General features: G+C 40.0%; 1 protein-coding gene and 1 pseudogene across 2 annotated transcripts; one reads left to right on the top strand and one right to left on the bottom strand.

The window, feature by feature from the left end:
• Positions 1-130: 130 nt before the first annotated feature.
• On the bottom strand, positions 131-24,813 carry STYK1 (serine/threonine/tyrosine kinase 1). Its single transcript, XM_081084349.1, has 10 exons — positions 24,470-24,813; positions 17,142-17,290; positions 16,577-16,711; positions 13,044-13,310; positions 12,138-12,319; positions 10,349-10,432; positions 6,288-6,496; positions 4,670-4,710; positions 4,271-4,367; positions 131-1,498 (listed from the first exon to the last, which is right to left on the bottom strand). Exons 2-10 carry the CDS (start codon positions 17,203-17,205, stop codon positions 1,294-1,296), a joined length of 1,284 nt encoding a protein of 427 aa, XP_080940475.1. The 5' UTR covers positions 17,206-17,290; positions 24,470-24,813; the 3' UTR covers positions 131-1,293.
• Positions 6,871-7,447, top strand: LOC308512474 (glycolipid transfer protein-like; annotated as a pseudogene). Its single transcript has one exon. The product of its transcript is annotated as a glycolipid transfer protein-like (transcript).
• Positions 24,814-25,980: the final 1,167 nt, after the last annotated feature.

Genomic DNA, 25,980 nt, shown 5'->3' with positions numbered 1-25,980 from the left:
ATGATGACTTCAGCATTTTAGTCATGTGGTAATTGACCACATGTCCTGCATCAGCATGACTGATGGCCAAGGTTTTCTTCTTGGCTACAGTAGATTTTAAAAGAAAAAGGTAGGAAAGATTCTAGAATAGGAAGGGGAAAGAAAGGAAACTAACATTTATTGAGCATACATTATGTGCCAGATATCATATAAATACTTTCCTTCAGTCCTCACAACAACCCTGTGAGGTAAGTATTATACCCATTTCATCCTTTTTCAGACAATGTAGATTATTTAATTTTTCTATCTTCCATTCACTTTTATCCTTCCTACCATAGAGATGCTGGCAGTTGTATATCTGAAGAGCCTACTTTCACTCAATAAATATTAATTTAATGGAATAAGTTTCACAGAATCAATGGATAATTGAAATCAGAAACTATTATCCTTCTGTCCTGGATAGACTTTGCGAGGCCTTGATAAAGACCTGGCCTACTGAGTATTCTTACTTGGTTTCCACCTTTCGTATTTATTAAACACACACAGTATATCATTCATGTTCCCGACTGACTCTAGGCTCAGTCTCCTTAATCTTATAGGGACCAGGAAGCAAGCCTGACCAACAATATATATTGAATGCTCTTAATCGTAAAATGACCTCTCCATCTTCTGGTTAAAAATAGCATAAACAGAGTTCACTTGCCTCAGCATTAGATAAAAGGGGGCCATCTTTCTCTTACCTGTACCCAGGGGAAACTCGGAAATCTTCCTTCGTGGTTCTCCTCTAGCCCTGCATGAAGGGATCATTACTGTGGAACTTTATGTCTTCCCTCCACCTTCTCTTTGAAGGATGACCTTGGTTCACATCTATATCCCTGAGCAAGTAGGACCTTTAATTTTCTTTCTCATCAATTCCTTTTGGGGCTTTCTATCTCCTCATTTGATTCTAATTTCTCTGGACCTTATAATAGTCTAGATAAAAGCATGTTTCAGGAGGAAACTAGCCAGTGGTAGGATACCCCCTGCAAAAAAAAAATTTTTCAGATGTATAAAACCTCCTTTGCAGTGACATTATCTACCACTTCTACCCTGACTCTTTAGGATTTGGGACAACATAAATGAAACTGTTTTTCTCTACTCTGGTGTGGAGAGTCTCACCCAGCATCATTTCACAAATCTAGGAAAATATATAGGGGGAGATCCAGCTCCATGTCCCACTTCTTCCTTTATGTCCCACTAGAAAGTCCGTCCTCTCTTCTTAGAGGAATTCCAAGGGCATATGATCACACATAAATGTTTCTTGCCCCAGGACCTTCAAAGGACGCTGTAGCTGTACGAGAGGCTCTTTACGCCGATGCCCGCCACAGCTGCATACAGTTCAGGCACCACCAGCTCCGGTACCTGCAACACAGCTTTGTCATCTGCAGTTCGAGAGGCAGCTTCTAGGCGTGAGCATAATTCTCTAACTGAGGGGCGTCTGTCCTCTTTCCAGCGCCAGCAGGATTTCATAAGACTATACCTGAAAGGGAAATAAGAGAAACTGACTTCCTTGGCCAGGCAAATGTCTGAGGAACATGTCTCCTCACCTAACAAATCTTAACAAAAACAACAACCCTAAAATTCTTTAATCTACTTCTTATTGTCCTGACTCTTATATTCTTCCCAGAGATTAACATTCTCTTCTGCTCTTAGTGTAAATCTCTTAATATTATCTTCTCAATAGGGCCCTTTTAATAATAGAAATGACTGAAGATTTCTCAGGGTACAATCAGTATGACAGAACAGTTCCCACCCCACCCCCATTCTGTTGCCAAAAGCTCTTTCAGAAGTTGTGTTCTCATCTTTAGATATTACTAACTTGCAGCATTCCAAACCATTGGTACAACTTATCTACCAATAAAAGGTATATCACAGCCAGGAAAATAAGAAGTCATGGTACAGCATAGGGAGTATAGTCAATAATCTATACTAATAAAAGGGTAATATGCTAATTAGACCGGGTCGACCGGACATCTGACTTCCTTCCGGACAAAGCCATGGTGGTGGGGGCCAAGGCAGAGGCAGTTAGGGGTGATCAGGCCAGCAGGGGAGGGCTATTGGGGGCAAAATCAGGCCTGCAGGGGAGGGAAGTTAGGGACAATCAGGCAGGCAGGCAGAGGCATTAGGGGCAATCAGGCAGGCAAGCAGAGAGGTTAGGGGCAATCAGGCAGGCAGGCAGACAGGTGAGCAATTAGGAGCCAGTGGTCCCAGATTGTGAGAGGGATGTCTGACTGCCAGTTTAGGATCCCCCAAGGGGTCCCCGATTGGAGAGGGTGCAGGCTGGGCTGAGGGAACCACCCCCAACCTGGTGCACAAATTTCGCACACTGGGCCACTAGTATTGTAATAACTATGTATGGCTCCAAATGGGTACTAGACTTATCAAGGTTATCACTTCCTAAGTTATATAGATGTTCAATCACTATGTTGTACACCTAAAACTAATATATTGTATGTCAACTGTAATTGAAAAATTAAAAAATTATAAAAATATATATAAGAAGTTATGGAATAATATTATTCATCCTAATTTTGGAAAGTGTAATTGGGTTTTTCCTTCCATGAATCCAGATCATTTCCCCCCTTTATAATTTACCTTCTTCAAAAACTGCCTTAATCTAGAAAAGTATTTACCACCTTTCATCTATCTTTTCTTCAATCGAGTTTAGAGAATGTATAATGCTGTCTGGTTCCAAGCACTTTCATCATGTCCCATCCCTGCTGAAGAACCTACAGTGGTTTCCCACTACCTACCCTATGAAGTAGACATCCTACCCTCTAGCTTCTCTACCACATAGGCCTTGCCTAACTGAAGCCCTCTCCTCCAGCCAAGTCAGCGTCTCACTATGCCATAGATGTGGTTATCAACACCCTACTCTGTCTTTGCACATGCTGTGCCCAACTCCTTGAATATGCTCTCTGTGGTCATCATTTCCTATGGGTTGGTTTCAAATCTCAGTTCCTCTGTGAAGCTTTCCCTTATAAACCTCAGTGCCCTCTGTATTTCCCACACTTGTTAATGTCCAACCGTGAGACTTTGTAAAAGATGCTACTTTAATTATACTGCTAACATTTACCAAGGGCTGACTTATATAAGACATTGGAGTGAAACTTAGCATGCATTGTTTCATTTTAGCCTCACAATAACTTTGAGGTAGGATTATCATTATCCCTATCTCAAAATAAGTAAACAATATAGAGTAAAGTAGCAGGATTAGCACTGAACTTATGTCTTTTTGACGCTGAGATGAATCTGAGCTTTTGGTTTCAGATATCTCCTCATCCAATGTTAAATTCTTCAAGTAGTGATCTTATCAGTTAAGTGTCTCCCCCCAGTATCAAAGAGAGCCTTTTATATATAGAAAGCCTGCAAGAAATATTTGGCAGCAATTTTATTCTAGTATACACAGCCAGTATCACAATACTGTGGATATTTATAGTTATTTATAATCTATACAGTAAATGATTACTTGGACTTTACCATTTAGTGCTGAAGATTTTACAAAATAGCAAAAATTGTCATGGAAATGTATGTTAGTATATTATATTCTTTCCTGCCTTCTTATAAATAATTTAACCTTTTTGTATGTCCTATAACTATCCCTTTTTGTACTTTATTAGTCATAAAATTCTGAGTGTAATTTTTATTTTTTCCCTTTTTTTTGTGTGTGTGTGCCTACGTGGTTCACCAGTTATCCCATTCTGCTGGCAATATTGGTTCCTCTTATTCCTGTCTTTAAAATTTCCTCCTACCTCCTTCTACTGGTTTACTTCTAATGTGCTCAGAGCTGGAAAAACAAATAGTCAATAATTTTTAAAAGTTAAATAGTAAATACGAGCCAATGAATAATTCTGGTGCAATGGATTTTATGACAGCTATATTAGAACTATGGCTGGCAGTCTCTAACTGAGACTGACATGTAGACAAGTGAAACCCTACTGTACTTGCATTGTATTTGGTCTGCTTCATACCTATTTTGGAAGCTTCTGGAGGAACTAAACCAAATTTGGATTCCTAACAGAGTTCTCAGTGGTTGCCTCAACATGGTATGTGCGTGTATACACACACACACATAGATATGTACATATGATATATATGACATGAGCAGATGTATTTTCCTGCATAACTTTGATATAGGGATGTACATTAGCACATAAAGGACAGCTGGGGATGATCTCTGAAAAGGGCATGATTAATAGGGAGCAATAAAAGATTTGGAATGAGAGAAGAGTAGTACTTAAAAGCCACTTACATGGTTTGTGTGCAGCTACTGGGTCTCTTCATGATCTTCCCTCTTTGCAGATGCTGTAGAATGCTGACAGGAGGGACTTCAGGATATGGTGGTGCCCCTGTTGGTAGGGAAAGCATGAGAGTAGCAAGAGAATGTTAGGTCCTCTAGAATACAAACTGTAAATCTGAAGACAACATTTTTATGTTTATGCAAGATCACTCTTGGAATTATCCTTTGGATTTTAAAATATCCTTGGAATTGGTAAAGTGTTGAGGAAAAAAGAAAAAAAGCAAAAAAAAATAATTAAAAGGAGTAGAAGGATTTCATGTCAGCCCACTTTAACCTCAGAGATTCAACTGAAACCCCTTCTCATAGAATATGTCATCCATCACTCAAACCTACTTGCATACAGGTACATACCTAGAGTCACCATCTCATAAAGCAGGATACCAAAGGACCAGCTATAAAAGAAACAAAGTCATTTAATTAATCTCTGTTTTTCCTTTCCTAAAGAGAACTCACTTAAACATCGGAGGCCTTCAGATGTTAAATAAAGAAGGCAAAGTAATGGAACAGAGAGTGTCTGATAAAATAAGCCAAGTAAGAGTGCCATTTGAAAGCATTTCTATCCAATCCCCTTAGAGTGTAATACCTTTGAGGACTGGATTCATGTCTACTTTTTTTCTATATTTCATATTAACAGATATTTACTCTTATTGGCTAAATTATGGGTGTGTTTATGCAAACACATTCTCACCCAAACATAAAGAAATTCCCCTCAGCATATTTTTCATCCTTTCCATTCCTTCCTGTTGAAATTCCAGCCTTTATTTTTAGCCCAAGACCAAGGGAGGGTTATCATTTATCTACTCTTTCCTCAGTATATCTAATTGACCAAACCTAGAAAAATATTAACAGAACAAGCTTTATACATAGTCGGAATACATATTTCCCTATGCAACATAATTTGAGAGATGTATATTTCACTATTCTATAACACCATCATTCAATGAGTAATGTTTCCCAGTTCAGTGTATTGCTCCCAGACTTCTATTGAGAAGCTGATGTCAGTGAAGCAGCAATGGAAGTCTCTTAATTGACTTACCACATTAACTGACATTTTACATTTTCTCTGCTGCTCATGACATTCATGGTTAGTAAGATAGTCCATCTTACACCTATGTACTTCTCCAAGCAGTTGAGTTATATGGTTATCAAAATTCAATTGTGATTCTTTACAGTCCTATTTATACCAATCATACATGTAGCTATAATTATGTAATCAATTAAATATTATGCAAGCTAATTAAATATGAATGCAAAAAAATATTAGCTCCCTGAAAAGTAGGCTGAATGCTTTGAAAATATTCTATAAAAATAAGCTGCTAAAAAGAAAGTGGTATCAAATTGTGTGGGTGACACAAATGTAAAAAAATTAGGAAAAATAACAATAAATGTCTGCGGTCAAATTGTTTCACAACTGTTTTTTCAAGTTTCTCGCTCAGAATTTAAACTGAAACTCAAAAATAATTTATGACGGATACTATTCATACAAGAAACAACATGTAACATCATTCAGCAGGACCATCCTCATGAAAAAGGTCTTGACCCTCCTCCAAAGAGCAATCAATATATATCCATTTATATGTTTTAGTTAAAATAAATTATTTGAGGCATGTATGTATATTTCTTTTTACTTTAATAATTCCTGGTTTAACTGAACTTTTGATTAAGTGGACCCACGTCCTTCAAATTAAAAGGACTCTACTAGATATCAGTATAAACAATCTTTTCATTTTTCTTTTTGCTTTTCTAAGTAAGTTTGCTAATCTAATACCGAAGGAGTAATTCGAAAGGCATTAAAAAAGATTGCAGCCAGATGCCAAATACGAGCTCTGTCACATAATACATATTTCTGCTTGAGAGTCTGTCTGACTTCTAAGTAAACATAATTGACCACAGATGCTGTCATGGTCAGGGACTAGAGGACATTCAGGTCAAGAAGGGAAGAAATCCCAAGGGCAGGAACAAACCGTACATGTCTCCTCTGATGCCGGCTGGTCTCAGCAGTAGCCTTTCTGGGGCAAGCCACTTGAGGGGCACAGTGCGAGTAGAGGTGATAGCCCCTTGGGTGTGGACTTCATAAGCCAGGCCCAGTCCACAGAGCTTAGCGGTAAGGTCACATTGGATCAGAATATTTCTGGCTGCCACATCCCCATGGAACAGATGTTTATCCTGAAGAAATTCCTATCAATTTAAGATCAAAGGTAGATCAGCTGTCTGAGGTCATGGCTTGGATCACACCCAAGGAGAAGCAGTGCTAGGGATCATCAAAAAGATAAGGACATTTTCTATTCCAAGCAAGTCTCTCTAACATTTTTATATCACTTCCAAGTCATGATAATGGATCAGACATTTTGCAAGTCCAACCAAACATGTTCTAAACTAATATTTCTTGGTTTTTAGGTATAAAATTATTTAGCATTGGCTTCACTCGAGGGCATCCCCATAGTCTCTGGGTGGAGGCAGCAGTGACGTCCCCAGTGTTGACAGCGATAGCAGGGGGGTATGGCATGGACACCCATGGGGCTGGCTGGGGCATCACCGGCCTTGACCCTGAAATGGTGCTGCTGGCTGAGCACCTGCTGAAGCCACTGCCCAAGGACAAGCAGATTGAGATGGGGCCCTTCCTCTAGGTGCTGTCCCACCTGCCACCCTTCTTTGATTGCCTTGAGTCCACAGTGTTTACACCCATCAAGGCAGACCTAAGTGCCAACATTATGAAAATTAAAGCTGTGATTGACCCTGACTGGCCAAGTTCTGGACCATATAGAATATCCTGAGGACAAAGAAGGAAATGTGTGGAGCAGAGTGGCCCAAAGTGGGGCTAGGCTGGTGCTGATGTGGCTGAAGAGGCCTCCGCTTCATCCAGATCTTCCTCCAGATCTGTGATGGGGAGTGGGCCGAGAACCACGCCAACTTCATCCACATCAATGCCACCAGAGCCTAGGAGATGGCCCTCAGGAAGCATCACAGCTGGATCTTGCAGAAGATCTTCCAGGCAGCACTGTATACAACACCCTGTAAGTCCTACTTCCTGAAAGCACTCGCCAAGGGCCAGACATGAGGGAGGAGGAGTGCCTGGAGAAGGTCTGCCTTGTCCTGGTCAACTACAGGGCCACCACTGAAATCACCTAGGAGATGCCACCAGGATGAACCTTGGTCTCAATGACAAGGTGTAGTTGTGCCCAGTGGAGGGCACATCTGGGCCACCCGCCGCCCCACGTGTGGCTGCTCACAGAAACAGACAAACCAGAATCACTGCGAATCTAGCTGGCAGGCTGCCCTTGGCCTGCCTCCCCCAGATCAGCCAGAGTCCGGCTGGGGTCTGCGGAAGACAGCCCTGGTTTCTGAAAAGTCATTTTTGGGATCTATCCTAATGGAGCAATAACTGTCCTACTTCTGAATCACTTTTGAATTTCACAACAGCACAGACGGACTATACCTTCATTTCAGTGTGGTAAAAAGCAATTAATATTGCTAATAAATCAAGACCTAGGGTTTTTAGCACCCCCCCCCCCCGGCCCCCTCAGATGGTGCATGACTCTGAGGACATATACCTCACGTTAAAAATGAGGATCTGGTGCAGTGACGTTTTGGGTAGTTTAAGGACAAGGAGGAATTTGATTTGAAATTATACAGGACCCCGATTGTGGGAATTTTTTTTAAAGCAAACTACTGTGTGCTCTCAGGTGGTTGCACAGCCCAGCCTCACAGCACTGTCATTATCGACCCTGCTCTTTCCTACTGTCTTTTTCCAGACAGTTTTTTTACAGTTGAAAACAACCAGCAAGCCTTTGATGACTATGACCCAAGGGACTTTATTTTAAAGCTGTCAGGTACAAATAATTGACCAGAGATAACCGAATTTGCATAATGGTTTTCTTCAGGGACAGCCTTTCCAACCTAAGAAAGCACCTACTATGTATATTCTCTCAAGGAGAAGACCATGAGCCCTCCAGATGCTGAGACCCAAGGAAATACCTTGCTGCCTTAACTGTCCCTCCTGGTGCTAACAAGAGCTGTATTTTTAAAAGTGTTGGGGTGAATAGAAGAATCCCGAAAGAACGGATGTGTGTTAAAAACCCAATGAGGCCCTAACCGGTTTGGCTCAGTGGATAGAGCATCGGCCTGCGGACTCAAGGATCCCGGGTTCGATTCCGGTCAAGGGCATGTACATTGGTTACGGGCACATACCCAGTAGGGAGTGTGCAGGAGGCAGCTGATCAATGTTTCTCTCTCATCGATGTTTCTAACTCTCTATCCCTCTCCCTTCCTCTCTGTAAAAACAAACAAACAAACAAACAAACAAACAAAAACAAAAACAAAAAAAACAATGAGGAACAATTGGTGATTTTTATATGGAAACTAAATAATTCTTAGTAAATAAATATCTATTTTGTGGGGGGAAAGTGTTTAGGATTACCAAACTGAGCAAATAATCCAAATAACATTAATACTGGGTTTAATGCTAACAAGGCATTTGAGAACCATTGCACCAGGGTGACATTGGTTTGCTGGAATCATCTGCCCCAATAACAAGGTATTCAAGGCTTATGAAGAAGTTGAAAAAATACATGACCGAAAAGTTGGAGATTGAGGTATATCACTATCAAACGAGATGGTATGAAAAAATAAAAGATTGGTGGTAATTCCCAATCATTGATGATGAAGGAAATAGTGACTAGCAATTGTTCTGTCTTTGGTGGAATTTTATTTCTTTTCCATAGTCATTTACCCCTCCCCGCTGTATCATTTTCCACCTCCATCTACCCCCTACCCCCTCTCTGGTAGAGTTTTAGAACAAATAAGTTAAACTATAATGACAAGAATTAAAGAATGTAGTAACTTTGAGGTTGTGAAAAGTAATTTTTATTATCTTATAACTGGTAACCTAGAGCCCTGATGAATGCAGCCATAGAATCAATGCATCTCACTGGGGCACCTCTGCAATTATGGCTTAGAATACAAGGTAGGCTGTATCCTGACACCCTAATTTTATCAAGGAACTGTACCAACTAGGCCCTCCAAAACCAGAGATAATATTCATTAATGTGATGTTCTCTCTCCCCTGCCCCATAGGAACTTCAATTTTAACTCTGCTCTTTTTTCATCTCACTACTTTTTTTCTAAGCTTTCTCTTATTCCATTTAGATACCTGGTATATTTCACACATCTGGATGGCAAGATACATTAAAAAAAACTGAAAGTGGAAGCTTCACAGAGCCTGGTTTTCTATAACAAATGCTATTTTAAATAAAATTATTTAAATAATTTCATAGACATAGTCATCTAAATTTCCCTGAGTAATTATGGTAAAGATATTTTTTTTCTCTTAAACCCTGAATTCTTTCTCTTACCTGTTTTTTAAATTCTTTATTATTATGTATTAATTTTTAAAATATTTATTGTCTCACCTCTTTGAATTGGTTTAAAATAAAGGAACGATCTCACTATTGCCCCCTTTTTATTCCTCCTCTTCCACTTGTTCCTTCTTTTTAAAGTATATGTATTTCCTATCACATTCAGTATCAAAGCAAGTCTCCAACAAAACATGTTCTGAACTAGTATTTCTTGTTTTTCAGGTATAAAATGGTATACTTCTTTCTGGTTCTGTAGCCTTTTACCCATTCAGTTTAATCTTCTCATTTCTTCTCCCAATTTGCTTCCCTATTTGCCCCTTTTACATCTATTAATATTAGTATATACGGGGAAATAAAAGTATTAAGCAAGCGGCCATAAAGCTCTTAGCCCTGGCTTTTGAATTCTGAGAAATCCTTTAAAACCCTTACTGTTATGTTTAAAAACCCTAAATTCACTAATTTCTGCCCAGAATTACCAGTCCTGTAGTATATAATCTAAATTCTTTCATAAAGAACTGAAAATAATTTTTCAGTGCTTGAGTTTCTGCCCCCTAACTTCCATCTGATTTTCTTTATAATGTATACCCTTTAGAAATATAAATATTAAAAAATATGACATCAAATACCAAGTTAACAAGAAAATCCCTACTATCTGTTATCATTTTGCTCAGCTTACCAAAGCCAAGAGAACCTGCTTCCCAATGTGATATACTTGTTTTTCAGTGAGATCATAGAGAAGGCCATCCATGGTCATCACATCCTACAGAGACAGAAAAAAAGCATTATATCAAAATGACATGAACAGATTTGAAAAAAATATATGGGCAGAGATATTCTTAAATGCAGATAGCAAAGCTAAGAAAACAAACATAGAACTGTAAGATTCAAGGGTAGAATGATATTAGAGATTCTCAAATATGAAGAGAAATACAATGATTTATTGGACTGGAAAAAAAATAATAAAGAATGTAGATAAATAGAAGAATGAAGGAAGAACAGAATAGCAGGTAAGAAAGACAAGTATATGCTTTATCTATTGGATAAAGCATCAATTTTCGTGTGTGTGTGTGTGTGTGTGTGTGTGGTTAATTAAGCATATTAACTCAACACATTTTTATTGAATGCCTACTATGTGCCAGATTTCATCTTAGGGACACAGAATATAAGAGTGAACAAAATAAACATGTCTGTTGCCTTCTGGAGTTTATAGCATGGCGAACACATATGAATCAGAATAAAATAATCATATATAAATGTGTAATTACATATCTATAAGCACCATGAAGGAAATGTAAAAGAAAGCATATGATGGTGGGGGAAAGAGAGCTGATTCAGTTGGGGGACAAGGACATTTTTTTATGAAATCTGAAGGATGAGTGGCCATTGACTATGCAAAGAAGGGAGAAGTTTGGTGTAATGAGGAAAACATGGGAGGTGATCTAAAATAGAGAAGCAGAGCAATTTTGAAAAACAGAAAAGAGCTAGTGAGGTTAGAGCATAAAACAAGTTACATTTGGATAAGTTCTTTAAATGGTTTTAAATACCTAGAGACCTGCACATTGTCCTATTTGTATTCACTGGATGAAAGATGCCACCAGGGTCCTTTTTCATGCACATTTAGTAGTAAAATAAGCACATTGAGGAGGCTTATTTAATATTGAACTTGCTCATTGGCAAGTAAAGAACTAACCACGGAAACATATAGTGCTTGAGAAAGAGGAATACATAGACAAGTAGGAAAACTAAAGAAAATTGTTTGCTCTTTAGTCTGGAAATTCATTTTTTAAAATATGAGTTTGAGGTTCAAAAACTTACAAGCTGAATTTCTCCTCAACTCAGCCCTGGCATACTAGGATGATGTTACGGAATGTTATGGAAAACACACTTAACAATAACAACAACAAAATTACAATCAGTACTAGACAGGTATGTTGTTATGCAATTATCGCTATTAACAGCTACCATTTTGAGTGTTTGCTATATACCAATCACTGCTGTGTTTTTAATACATAATTTCTTTTATTATTACTCCCATTTTACAGATTCAGATTCAGAAAACTCAGGCTGAGAGAGGTGGCTTGCCCAAATTCACATAGCTGGTAGGAAGTGGAACCTAAAGTCCATACTCTAAATCCCCAATACCCAATATGGTAGCCATTGGACACCTGTGGCTATTTACATGTGTATCACTTTAAATGAAATAAAACTAAAAATTCAGTTTCTCAGTCACATCAGTCACATTTCAAGTGTTCCATAGCCATACGTGATTAGGGGCTACCATATTGGACAGGGCAGATATAAAACATAGCTATCATAAAACGTTCCATTGGATGGTGATACTCAATCACTCTGTTATGCTATTATAATGTCTCTTTACTTTGTCACATGTCAGGCTCATTGCCATGTGAACAGCTAATCAGCCAGGTAAAGCCTTTCCTTTCTAACACGTCTACCCTACCGCTCACCCGGCGACAGGTCCAGAGAAAGCTGAGCAGGTCCCCCTGGGCGACATCCTCCAACACCATATAGAGCGGCTCTCTTTCTGTGCAGCAGCCTTCCAGCTGTACCAGGTTTTGGTGCTTCCCCAGGTACTGATAGAATTGGATTCGCCCTAAGAAATCCTGTATCTCATGGAGCCTAGCTGGTTCTGTGGAGAACAGAAGAGCCATGGGCAGTGGTCAGAACATTTCAGAGAAAATGGGAAGTTTGCGGCAGGAAGCAACCTGAGATGATAATTCTCAAGGCTCTAAAGGGGAGTGACTATAGACAAAAAGTAAACAGAAAGGGAACCAATTAGACGATGATTCTCACTGATCTTTTGTCAAAGGTAACAGAATTACAGGTATTACAACTAGGTAGGCTTTCATCTCCCTAAATGGGCAAGTGTGTTCACATTAAAATGTTATCAAAGTCTAGGCCTTTGGATTAATAATTTTGTTTATTCTATCCTTGTTCTATGCATCCACCATTACATGTCCATATTATGAGCATCAGGAAAAAAAAAGGAATAAAGAAAATAAATACAGTGCTGTCAGGGTAAGAGATATAGTGGAGAAAAATGAAGAATCAACCTCAACATCTTCATCCAAGTAACAGTCTTGATAGGCAAGGTTGAGCTATGGGAAAGAAAGGCCCCAAGAAAACATGTCTTGGGTTTTCACTTTCTAATCCCTTCTTGAGTTTGAGGTACAAAAGCTTAAAAGCTGAATTTCTTCTCAACTCACCTCTTCTTCTTCTGCACACAATTGTGATCACAACTATCTATTGATTAACATCTCAATGTCTGCAAAGCCCATTAACATTTACTGTTAGGGGTGCTCACAGGAGAAAGTTAAAAAGGGAAATAAGAAGTCTAACACTTCTCCTTTTACCTTTTAAAACCTTGAGGACAATGTCCTTGGACTTAGCTGGGTCCCCAGGGTACAACTTGGTTCGATAGATGGCCCCACAACTACCATTGTAGATCCACTCCAGAACTTCAGAGAGTTGCTCCCGGGGTATCTGCAGCTTAGCCAGGGCATGTGTGGATGTTTGTAGAAGGCTTTCCACTGATGTCTCCTTAAGTGGCACAAATACACTTCCTTCATGTCCTCCTGCTTCCCCGTTTTGGCCCCTAAATGGAGGCACAGGAGCAATGCCTAGAACAAAGAGATGATACCAACCAGCTTTTTCCTACCCTCCAAACTCCAGGAAAGCAGAGCTTGGAACAAACTGGAAAGAAAGTTCCTTTAATAACTTTTTTGCCACCCATTGTGGGGATATTTTCTGATGCTTCTCTGTGAACCAGCATCAATATCAACCTTTAGAACTTTTATAGTAATTCTATTACTTCTAAGACAACCCAGATGTCCTCTTGAAAGTGGTAATGGCATTTCTTTTCTGTGTTTCTCAGGATCACAGTTCAATATAAATGTAATATGGAGACAATTGAGGAAGTTCCTGAATAGGTATTAAAACCACAGATACCTAACCCAGCTGGTGTTGCTCAGTGGTTAAGCATCAATCCATGAACCAGGAGGTCACCATTCAATTCCCAGTCAGGGCACATGCCCCAGTTGCAAGTTCCATCCCCAGTGTGAGGCATGCAGGAGGTAGCCAATTGATGATTATCAATTGATGTTTTTATCTCTCTCTCCCTCTCCCTTCCTCTCTCTGAAGTCAATAAAAAACATATTTAAAACCACAGATACCTAAAGGTGGTGGTAACTGCCAGTGGGGAATATCATTTAAGTCAATCAAATGGCTCCCAAAGATAAAGGGGAGGTATGAATAACTACTTAACTCTAAGTTATGGCTATTCTTCCACCTTCATATTGTGCCCCGGGTCATGTTATTCCATACTTCTTAGTTTTATTCAAAAAGTATTCTGGTACTTTCTCCCTTCCTTAGTCAACTTTTCTCTATTGGAATAGAGAGATACATTCTTTGTATTAAATCTTCATTCATTCATTCATTCATTCATTCAACAAATATCACCTCCTACATGCCAAGCACTGTTGTAGCTTTGGGATAAAGTCCAGATTCTTATGAAGATTATTATCTAGTGGTAGGAGAGAGGAAGCAGATAATAACATACCAGGTTTTGAGTGCTATGGAGGAAACAGAGCATCAACGAGTCTATTTCATGTTTAAAGGTCAGAAAAGGCCTTTGTGATGATGTATGTGAAATAACCTGGAAGCAATAAGAGAGTAAACTATATCCCAGTATCAGGAAGGGTATTATAGACAAAGGGATCAGGAAGTACAAAGGTATTGAAGAAGGAGCATATGGCATACTGGAGGAAGAGGAATGAAGTCAGTGCAGTGAAATCAAGTGGAATAACTGGAGAATTATAGGAGAAAAGGCCAGAGAGGGCCCAGATCATGTAGGACTATTGAAAGAATTTTGTCTTTTTTCATTCTAAGATGGGAAGCTATTAGGGAGTTTCCAAGCAGAGAATTGACCGGACTGACTTACACTGTAAAAGAATCATTCTGCTACTCTGAGGAGAATACACCATAAAGGGTTAGGATTAGAAGCAAGGAAACCAGTTAGGCATGTATTACAATGGCCTATGAGAGGTGAGAGTGGTATAAGTTATTTTGAAGATAGAGTTAAAGGAATTACTAATGGACTGGATGAAAACCTTTAATATTTTAGACTGAACGCATAGAAATCTGGGATTGCCTTTTACTAAGATAGGGGAAGACTATTGGCAGAGGATATTTTGTGAGGGAATTTCAGAACTTTGCTTTGGACATATTACATCTGAGATGTGTATTAGAGTCCAACTGCAGGATGGGTGATTTGATATACGAATCTGGATTCAAGGGGGACTATAATTAAATAGAGAAAGCATTTGAATCTATAGACTTAAAATTAGATCATTTAGAAAGTGACTGGAGATTTAAAGAAAAAAAGTGTTTCAAGAAGACAGGAATACAAAATTGTTTCAAATGTTTTCATCAGGTCAAATAAGATGAGGACTCAACATAGCAGTCACTGGTGATCTTGGAAAGAGTTGTTTTGGTGGAGTGGTGTGGTTGAAAGCCATATTTTAGTATATTCAAAAGAGAATGCAACAAGTGTTAGTGAGAGTGAGTTTAGGATTTTTTGTTTTGTTTTTGTTTAAAATATCCTCACCCAAGGATATTTTTCCCATTGATTTTTAGAGAAAAAGGAGGTTTGGAGGGAGATGGGGGGAGAGAGAAACATCAATGAAGGGGGACACACATCGATTGGTTGCCTCCCACATGCACCCTGACTGAGGTCAGGGATTGAACCTGCAACCCAGGTATATGTCCTTGACTAGGAATCAAACTCATAACCCTTTGGTGTGCGGGCTGACACTCTATCCACTGAGCAGCAACAGCCAGGGCAATATATGGTAGGGTTTTTTGTATGTTTTCTATTGATTTCACAGAGAGAGAGAAACATCAATGATGAGAGAGAGAATCATTTTGCAGCTGCCTCCTGTAGGCCCCCTATTGGAGATTGAGCCTGCAAACTGGGCATGTGCCCTGACTGGGAATTGAAGGGTAACTGGCCTTCTCGAGAGTGAACTCAAACAATTTATTTGAAAAGGTTTTCTACAAGAATGAATTGTAAGAGACGGGGTAAAATTTGGAGCGGGATTAGGGATCAGCCACTATGAAGTTTCATATTGCTGTCAGATTTTCCCCTTATTTTTACTCTTAGTTTCATGTACTAGCTGATTATTTTTCATTATATGCTCAGTGGTACTCCAGAACTGCATGATATCATCTCCTGCCTAGCACTTCAAAGACTATTGTGAAAGCTACCCCTTTTCAGCATATATTCCAGGGGCACAGAGTAGGGCTGGAATGTATTAGAGAGTAAGATGTCATCCTTCAAAGCTGGTAACAAAACCTACTAGGTTTTTCTCCCAGATCCTTAGACATTCATGTGGTCATTTGATAGTGCAATAACCAGGGGTGGGCAAACTTTTTGACTCGAGGGCCACAATGGGTTCTTAAACTGGACCGGAGGGCCGGAACAAAAGCATGGATGGAGTGTTTGTGTGAACTAATATAAATTCAAAGTACACATCATTACATAAAAGGGTACGGTCTTTTTTTTTTTTTAGTTTTATTCATTTCAAACGGGCCGAATCCAGCCCGCGGGCCGTAGTTTGCCCACGGCTGAATAAGACCAAGAGGACGGAAACAGTTGCACATGAGGCCTCTCTTGCCTGTTCTGCTTTCAGCTAACAAGCATATGTGGAGTTTCTACTCGTGAGCCCTCTACTTCCTCCTGTCTCTCAACTCCACAGGAGGGGACCCGGCCTTCTTTTCCATTGCAGGAACCGAGACCTCTAGACTTGGACCCATTGAGACTTGGGTTTTATTTTTCTGCAATCTCTATCTTCCCTGAGCTTCTGTCCAGCCCCAGTTTTAGCTTTACCTTGGAGTCCAGGAGACTGTTGTTGAGCTCTTTTTTCTCTGATAAAAAGCCACAGGATGACCCCAAGAATGATGAGGGTGGCACCAACCAGAAAGGCTGGGATGATGATGATTTCATACTGCTGGTGCCAGACAACTGGGTAGGAAATTAAACAGAAAGAAAAGAGATTAAAGAAAAAGCCTAGCCTGATGTCTACACAAGTTCCCCTACCCACCAGTCCTCAGCTCATCAGACATAAATGGTCATCTCTTTCTTCCACTCCACTTTCTCAATGGAAACCCTATTGGGAGCAACTCTCTCATCAGAACCGCCCATGTCCCTCTTTCTTAGCCCAGCAAGTGTGCTCTGTGCCTCTTCTCTTATTTTTCCTACTGAGATGAAGAATGCAGCATCTGCATCTCTGATTGGCCCTCGCCTTTTTTTAAAAAAACAATGGCTCCTATTGTCCATTTCTTTATCAATACTGTCTTTATTTCTACTACAAATTAAATTATTCTCCTCCTAGAATCTATCCAGATTTTAGTCTTCATTATTCTAAGAGAAGAATATAAACATGTGTACTTACTACACAATTTGTCACTGAGACTGCATTCCTTTAGCATTTGTGTCATGGCCTTCTCCTCTCCCATTGCCACACAGCTGTCCACTCCTACGCTTGATCCACAGAGAATGCACAGAACATGGCTGAGAATAATTCACAAGGATTGAGTCGTTCTGAAATAAATAAAATGGAGCACACAGAGAACTTTAAAACAGATCACTAGATATTAAATACATGGCTACCTGAAACTCTCTGAGCCATACATTCATCTCTGTCAGTGTCCCTGATATTCAGGCAGGAAGAATTTTATTCTTTTATTTTATTTATTTATTTTTATACAGATGGGGGAAGGAGAGAAAGAGAGAGAGAGAGAGAGAGAGAGAGAGAGAGAGAGAGAGAAGACATCGATTTGACGTTCCACTTATTTGTGCATTCATTGGTTGATTCTTGTGTGCGCAGGGACCTCAACCTTGGCATATGGAGACAACACTCTAACCAACTGAGCTATCCAGCCAGAGCAAGAATTTTATTCTTTTCCCAGCATTGTTCTCTTTTATATACCAAGTACAATGCTGATCTCTTACCTTTTCATGTCATTGTTTCTCAAAATGCTTTTGAAGGCTCCCTTCCTACCCAAGACCCTGCTCCAGTGCTCAAGTACATGAGTTATGAGGGGAAGATCTACCTCCTCTATAGTCCTCAAGCAGGTCTAATGTTCTTTTTCATTTAATTTTAAAATAAAATACAGGGTGTGGCAAAAGTAGGTTTACAATTGTTCATATGGAAAATGATACAATAATTAATAAATAACAGTACAAGAATAAACTGTGTTTTGTGTACTCAAAACTGTAAACCTACCTTTGCTCTACCCTGTATTTCACTTTATTTTTATACAATGCTAATGAAGGCAATGAATAAAAAGTTAGCAGATTTCAAGAGAGAAGAGTTGTGCATTTGCTTTCCTTCACAACCAATGAACAATCAGCACTTATCAATAAAAGCTATTCAATTCTGAAACTCTCCAAGTTCCAAAGAGCTTCCCCTGCCCACCATATACAGATAAACACAGACATTCATTCTTATATAGATTCAAGAGAGTGTCAGTATGAAGCCAACTTCTCTTTCTCTCCCTTTTAAACAAAAAGGAAATATATCTCCATTGTTCAAAAGTAAAAATATAAAATAATATAACATAAAAATCTTTCTCTCAACTCATCCTTCTCCATTTGTACAGTTCCCAGTTCTCCTCCAAGTACATTATAGTTACAATAGAGATTCTTCATGTGAATCACTTTTAATTCTCTATAACTAGTATATATTTGAAATGACTCCTCCAGTATCCTGGATCTTTCTTTCTGAAAAGAACTGGCAGTTACCACCCTCCCATATATCTACAAACTTTATTTTTGTTAACAAGAATCTCCCCTGGCTCTATGGTCGGCAAAGCCTACTTATTTAATTCTGATTGATCTGAAAGAAAATATGCTTATTTTCCACTGTTTAGGTAATCCTAAGTGTGTGGTCTACTTTTGTAGTCATTTGATAACAAGGCAGAATTTTAAAAACTAGAATTGTAGCCCTAACTGGTTTGGCCCAGTGGATAGAGTTTCATCCTGCGGACTGAAGGGTCCCAGGTTCGATTCCGGTCAAGGGCATGTACCTTGGTTGCGGGCACATCCCCAGTAGGGGGTGTGCAGGAGGCAGCTGATCGATGTTCCTCTCTCATTGATGTTTCTAACTCTCTATCCCTCTCCCCTCCTCTCTGTAAAAAATCAATAAAATATATTTTTTAAAAAAACTAGAATTGTAGCTTATATGATATTATACATGTTACATTAGCCTAATTACATGTTGTTTTATTATTGATATTAATAACCACAGTGCTATCTACTAAGTCAGAGTCTTTTAGGTAAAGAAGTTTCTCAGCTCCAGCCAAACCACCTTTTCACTATTCCTGCAGCCCCGTGACCTTGTATGGGGGGATGACAGTTAAACAATTTCCTTATAACTTATAAAACAGACAGGTGTGCCCTAACCAGTTTGGCTCAGTGGATAGAGCGTCGGCCTGCAGACTGAAGGTTCCAGGTTCGATTCCGGTCAAGGGCATGTACCTTGGTTGAGGGCACATCCCCAGAAGGGGGTATGCAAGAGGCAGCTGATCAATGTTCCTCGCTCACCGATGTTTCTCTCTATCCCTCTCCCTTCCTCTCTGTAAAAAAAATCAATAAAATATATATATTTTTAAAAAAAGACAGACAGGTGTGTAGCTGGTTGACAGAAGCCCAGGTAAACAGAGGAGTAACCCACAGAAGAAAATTGGCAGAGAAGAAAAGTAAATTATTATCCGTGGGTTTGTATATAACAAGGGATCTGTGAAGTCAATGAGTAATAAGACAGCAAAGTCCATCTCATTGAGTTTGTAAGCCAAAAAGGCAAGGTGAAAGGTAGTTGAGAAAGTTTCCACAATTCCATAAGACCACATGGAAGGAAAAATATAAAAAAAAGGGCAAAAAACAGAGAGCCTTATGAGGATGAAATGAAGAAGAAGGTCTTAAAAATGAACATGTTCAACCAGGAGAATTCAAAAGCTATTTGAAAATTTCTCACTGCCATTCTCATTCTTATTTCCCTTGCCTCTTACTTCCTTTTCAGTGCATTATCAAAAGTAATTATTTTCATTCAGGGAGCAGCCAGTTTAGTGAGTTTGGCTCTCTGAGGAATAGCTTTTGTGAGCATAATCTGTCTTACCAGAGTACAAGCGAAAGATAGGTCAGTCAGCAGCCAGTTCAAACGCATGTACTCTGCCCAGAAACCAAACTACACACCCATTAATACATACTGAAGGAAGCTATTTAAAGCCCAGTGTGCATACATATCTCCACACAGAACTGCTCATGGTGGGCCACTCTCAACTATAGGCACGTGGCCCAACATACCTACACCCAAAGTCTCACACTCATGTTTCTACCCCTGCACCTGGAGCACATGCATTACAGAGCACCCAGCTTTGGATAAAATATGCATTTACTGAAAAACATTCTCAACCTCACTTTTATTTGTGTATAGGTAGTTTAAAGAGGTTAGTCCTTTTTAGAAAATTTTGTTGTGGTTAAATTTGTTTAATTTCCAGAATGATGTTTGTATGATACAGAAAAGCAGCCTAGTCACCACATACTTAGCTGCAATTCCAGTATTTATACTTGACAACTGGATATTCCAATCCAGAGATTAGGTTCAGATTTCACAATTACAAAGAGCAGAACACATCAGCATCTTCCTCATAGGACATCCACGAAAGGAGCAATGCAAAGTTTGTGGTTATTGACAAATGCTTTAACCAAAAATTATACTGAAAAGAGATTCCTCAACAAGCCATCAAAATCACAGCCAAGGAGACACACGATGTTAGCAACATGGCAGCATCCAAAAGGTAATAGTCAAACCAAGCTTTAGTTCATACTTTGCCAGAGATAGAGCTTGGGAGACTGGGGCATAGGTCTAGGATCTAAAGTTAGTCCACCCACCCCCGCCTGCCAGGTCCCTGCAGTTTACAGTTGGATCTGTTCATTCTAAGGACCCCATCAGAGGCCCTATGCTAGTCTCCCCTAGCAGTTTGGACTTTTGTTTTTCCTTTCTGGTCTATGTCAAAAGCCCGATCCTCAGTGAGGGGTGTGCAGGAGGTGGCCGGACAATGATTCTCTCTCATCATTGATGTTTTTATCTCTCTCTCCTTCTCCCTTCCTCTCTGAAATCAATAAAAATATGCTTAAAAACAAATACATGTCTTAAATTTGTGTAACACTTCAAAGGAAATAAAGTATGTTCATCTATGTGATCATACTTAAAATCGTAGGTGACTTGTAGCATTAGTGGGCACTGCACTTTTATGTTATGGGGCCTGTGTGTCCTGCAATCACTCTGCTCCTTTACATAAGCCAACTTTTCAGGAGGAACCAAGATACAAATTAGTCTTCCTCATCTGTCCTGTAGATCACCTTTGCTTCAGGACTGCCTGCAGACAGCTAACAATAAGAAGCAAGAAAAAAGGATGACGCTGAGTCTTAGTGTCAAAAGATCTCTTTGAACAGCGTCAGGACTCCAATCACCATGGGAGAGCTTGTTTCCCAACCCATTCAACGTGCATTTCAGGGTCGGGGTCCCTGGGAAAATAGGGGAGGGTGGAGATTAGAACAATCACTCTGGGTAATCGCCTCCCTTTTTGCCTCATGCACATTAGTAGATATCACCAGTCATAAAGCAAGTTATCTACACAAGTCTGATTCTCTGGGTTTAAAGAAGGTCACCTCTTTCAAGTGCCCTTCCATTCATTCTTCCTCTCACAAGTTTGCTTCTTTGGGAAGGTTGAGCCTGGGCCACTGTGTGATCCAGCATGGAAACCCTGATTCTTAGGCTAATGCTTCATCCTCCAGGTGTTCTGGCCCCTTCCCACCCTTCGGGCTCACAGCAAAACATTGCTAGTCCTAGAAACGAGGCTTTTCCCTTCAAAAAGCAGAAGTTAGAAATAGAATTGGGACCAGAACCAGGGAAGTGAGCAAAGAAAATGATCCGAGATCCCATAATCTAGTGAGTACTGGGGAAAATTTCTGATTCCACCCTTATCTTCAGAATACATTTTGAAGGCAGACATGCAGACATCATCTGCCCCCCTATGACTTGCAGGCAGACTTGACTCATCTGTTCTTTCCAATTTATGGTATTTTCATTGATGAAGTTTGGTTTCAACATTATGGTTTCCATGTTTCTTTTGGATTCTGACATAAATTCTTTTTGACACTACCGATCTTGTCCATCTGAGTGACAAGGACGTGTGTGTAGTGAAGTAGTTTATGGAGTATTGGATTTGTAGTTAAACGACTGGAATATGGAACCTTGCTCTGCCATTTACTTGCTTTTTTTTTTTAATCCTGGCTAACTCAAAATTTACTAAGATAAATTTAATAAGAAGAGAATAAGAGTAAAATGGGAAGTGAAATTCACCCCAAATCTTTGCAAACGTATAGTCTAGAGACCATAGAAGTTAATAATTATAGCTAGAATTGAGCTAAATAGTAATGTTAACTCTCCAAACTCTTACACCTGCTCACAATGTCAGCACAATGCTACGATGCATCTCTACATGTGTTTTACACACACAGAGCGTTTTACCTGCAACTATAACACAACTCTCATAGTGACATTTCTCTTCAGTTAGCACATCTAGTCTCCCAGACATAATCAACAGTTTACCCATGAGTGTCCAGAAGAAATTCTTCTTACCAAAATATACCTACAGATAAAACTTTTAAAAAATGATCCATTCTCCTGTACACTATCTGCCTATGTGTCGTGAGAAATCCCTTGACTGACCGCTGTATAACATCGGGTCCCATCCCCATAAGGTGTGATTAAATCTGTTATGCTGGCCTCACCCTCAACCTTACAGCCTGCATATCCACACAAGTACACCTGCCAGCCATATCTTTTTACCTAGATAAGTGACAGACCTTTCTGGATGGATGCCACCCTGGATTAAGGTAGTTATTAAAAGCTATGGGCTATGGGGCAAAGGACACAAGGACCTAAAGTGGGGGGAGGTAAAATATATGGAGATAGCAGCCTCCAGGCTGAGAGTCTGCCTTCTAGCTCCATCACTCAGTCTTCCCCTCTCCTCCCCTTTTCATCCTTACCCGTGAGCTATCTAGCAAAATAAACAACAAACAAGCAAAAAACTCGAGTGGAATGAACATATTAAATTGGGGGAAAATAGAGAACTGCTCAGATCTAGAGGATTCCAGAATTATCTCCAACATTCTGAAGGTAAGCTGTCCTTCCTTTTTTCAGATCCAGCAAACATATACTGAACAACTACTATATATATATATATATATATATATATATATATATATATATATCAGGTATTATGTTCTTTTATTTTGTTTTCTTAGATTCTACATATAAGGAAATCAGATGGGATTTGTCTTTCTCTGACTCAGAAATAATATATCTTAAATTAGACATTCTCCCTCTGATTATTTTCTATTCCTAGGATAACTAATCGATAGCAATTTCCCCAGCCCAGAATAAGGGATGTCCAGAAGAAGAAAAAGCCAAAAAGCTTCTCCACAGCAAAAGAAACCGTCCTTAAAATGCAAAGGGAAGCCAGGTGTGGGAAAACATATTTGTCAATGATATACCTGATAAGGGGTTAATTTAAAAAATATATAAAGAATTCGTACAACTCAACAACAGGAAGACAAACAATCCAATTTTTTTTAAAAAAAATGGACACTTCTCCAAAAAGGACATATAGATAGACAATAGACATATGAAAAAAATGCTTAACAAATAACAAGGGCTGGAGAGGATATGAAGAAAAGGAAACCCTAATGCATTGCTGTTGGGAATGCAGACTGGTGCAACCACAGTGGGGGGTGGGGGGAACAGTATGGAGTTTCTAAAAAAAATTAAAAATGGAACTGCCTTTTGAGCCAGTGATTCCACTTCTGTGAATATATCTTAAGAATCCCAAGTACCAATCAGAAAGAATATATGCACCCATATGTTCATAGCAGCATTATTTACAATATCTAAGATCTGGAAAGAGCCCAAGTACTCTTCAATAGATGAGTGGATAAAAAAGCAGTGGTACATTTATACTGTGGAATACTATGCAGCTGCAAACATGAAGGGTCTCTTTGAGACCTCATGGATGGACCTGGAGAGTATTATTCTAAGCGAAACAAGCCAGTCAGAGAAAGACAACTACCACATGATCTCACTTATATGTGGAATCTAAAGAATAAAATAAACTGACGAACAAAATAGATCCAGAGACATAGAAACATGGAACTGACAGATCTCAGAGGGAAGGTGGGAGAGGCAACAGGAAGAGATTAACCAAAGAACTTACATACATGTACGCATAGCCCATGGGCACGTACAATAGTGAGGTGAAGGCCTGGGGTGAGGTAGGAGCCAGGTGGAGGGGAGCAAAGGGGAAGAAAAGGGGGACATCTCAACAATAAAAATAAATTTAAAGAAAGAAGAGGGAAGCCCGACCAGTGTGGCCCACTGATTGAGTGTCGACCTATGAACCAGGAGGTCATGGTTTGACTCCCAGTCAGGGCACACGCCCGGGTTACTGGCTCAATCCTCCAGTGTGGGGCATGATCAGGAGGCAGCTGATCAATGATTCTCTCTCATCATTGATGTTTTGATTTCCCTCTCTCGCTCCCTCCCTCTCTGAAATTAATAAAAAAAAAAATTTTAAAAGAAGAGGAAAAAGTCAAGAACACACAACCCCCTCTAAACACAGATTTGCCCCTGACCCATCTGTGTCTCCTTCCTCCTACCTGGGTAACTCTCCAGAAGACACCTGGGTGTGCTGCTCTCCTGGCTTCTTTCAGACACCTTGTTCCTACTGTTGTCGGTCACATTGTATTTTCAGGGATCAGCCTCCCTCTTTGCAACGCATCCCGCTCGGCTTTTCCTTCTAAAAGAAGGATTTCTGGTACATTCGAAATCTTTTGGTGTTTCCCCTCTTAAGTAAGGAGACCAATTCTGTTTTCTGGCCCCTACTCCAGCCTGTTCTAGCACACTGCCCTCTGGCAGAGAGGAGGCCCCAGCTGAGGAGGACGGAAGACAGCCTGCAAATGATTTCAGGAACACACACACACACACACACACACACACACACACACACACACACTCACACACTCACACACACTCTCACAGGCACGTGTCCCTCAGTGCACGCACACAGTTTCTCATTCTCTGGTAAATGCATCCCAGACCCAGGCAGGCAGAGGCACAAATGGCCAGGGGATTTCACAATCAGGAAATCTACTCAGCTGCTGTTTAACTCAGTCTGGTGTCAAACAGGGTGTGTCACTGTAAAGATTCCAAACATGAAATGTAATCCCAGGTAAACAAAAACAAATACCTGGCAAGATAAAAAAGACACTTCTGGGAACACTTAACCAGCTCATTCTACACAGCCAGGAGCGAACAGCAGATGTCCCCTCGGGAGTGGGTGTGCTTGCTTCAGAGCTGGGTGCCTCTGGGCGCTGACCTGGTGCTAAGATAACCGAGTCGGAGGTTTAGAGTTCTAGTTCTGGTTTGGTAAGTAATTCGTTGAATGTCTGGAGGCCTGACCTTGCCATTCCTTCCCTTCCTAGTTTAAGGACCAGGGCCCTCCTGCGGGCAGTGAAGAAGCATTAGAGAGCAGCAGGAAGTGAATCACACCGGAACAGGGCAGGCCAACCAACAAGGCCCCTCAACCAGTTATTCCACCTTGCCTCTCTCAAATTCTTCATCTTCCTATCCATGTCATGGCAGCCCCAGAATCTCACAAGTGTTTGTTCCTATTCCTACTCTGCCTAGAATTTCCTAAGAGGTAGTGGTAAGAGAAGGAGCTTTGGAGTTGGGCTTCTATTTGAAAGCTGAGTTCTACCAGCCATCATGACTGTGTACGAGGTATTCTAACTGTCTGAGCCTCTGAAAAGTGGAGACAAGAATATCTACCATCCAAGTCCTGGCAAGTGTAGCTTAGTGGTTAGAGTGTTGCCCAAAGAGTCACAAGTTTGACTCCTGGTTAAGGGCACGTACCTTTGTTGTGGGTTTGCTCCCCGCCCTTGGTTGGGGCGCCTGTGGGAGGCAACCAGTCAATGTGTCTCTCACATTTCTGTTTCTCTCCCCCTCTCTCCCTTCCACTCTCTCTGAAAAGCAATGATAAAAAGATCCTCAGGTGAGGATTAACAACAACAAAAAAATCTACCATCCAAGACTGTTAAAAGTGTTGATGTAAAAAAGTCCAAACCTATAGAGAATTGTTATGAGTTTATATGGGTCAAACTGACACATG

This window comes from Myotis nattereri (genome assembly GCF_964212035.1).
Source record: "Myotis nattereri genome assembly, chromosome: 2".
NCBI lineage: Eukaryota > Metazoa > Chordata > Mammalia > Chiroptera > Vespertilionidae > Myotis > Myotis nattereri.
Note: the sequence above shows the minus strand (reverse complement) of the source record. Positions and strands in the feature narration are given on the sequence as shown.

Bases quoted from the DNA above. Each gene is read 5' to 3' on its own strand.
- STYK1 (XM_081084349.1), bottom strand. From the start codon at position 17,205: ATGGGAGAGGAGAAGGCCATGACACAAATGCTAAAGGAATGCAGTCTC. The intron at 16,712-17,141 runs GTAAGTACACAT...TTTCCTACCCAG, and splicing joins TCTCAGTGACAAATTGTGTA to TTGTCTGGCACCAGCAGTAT. The intron at 12,320-13,043 runs GTAAAAGGAGAA...TGTTCTCCACAG, and splicing joins TGTCCTCAAGGTTTTAAAAG to AACCAGCTAGGCTCCATGAG.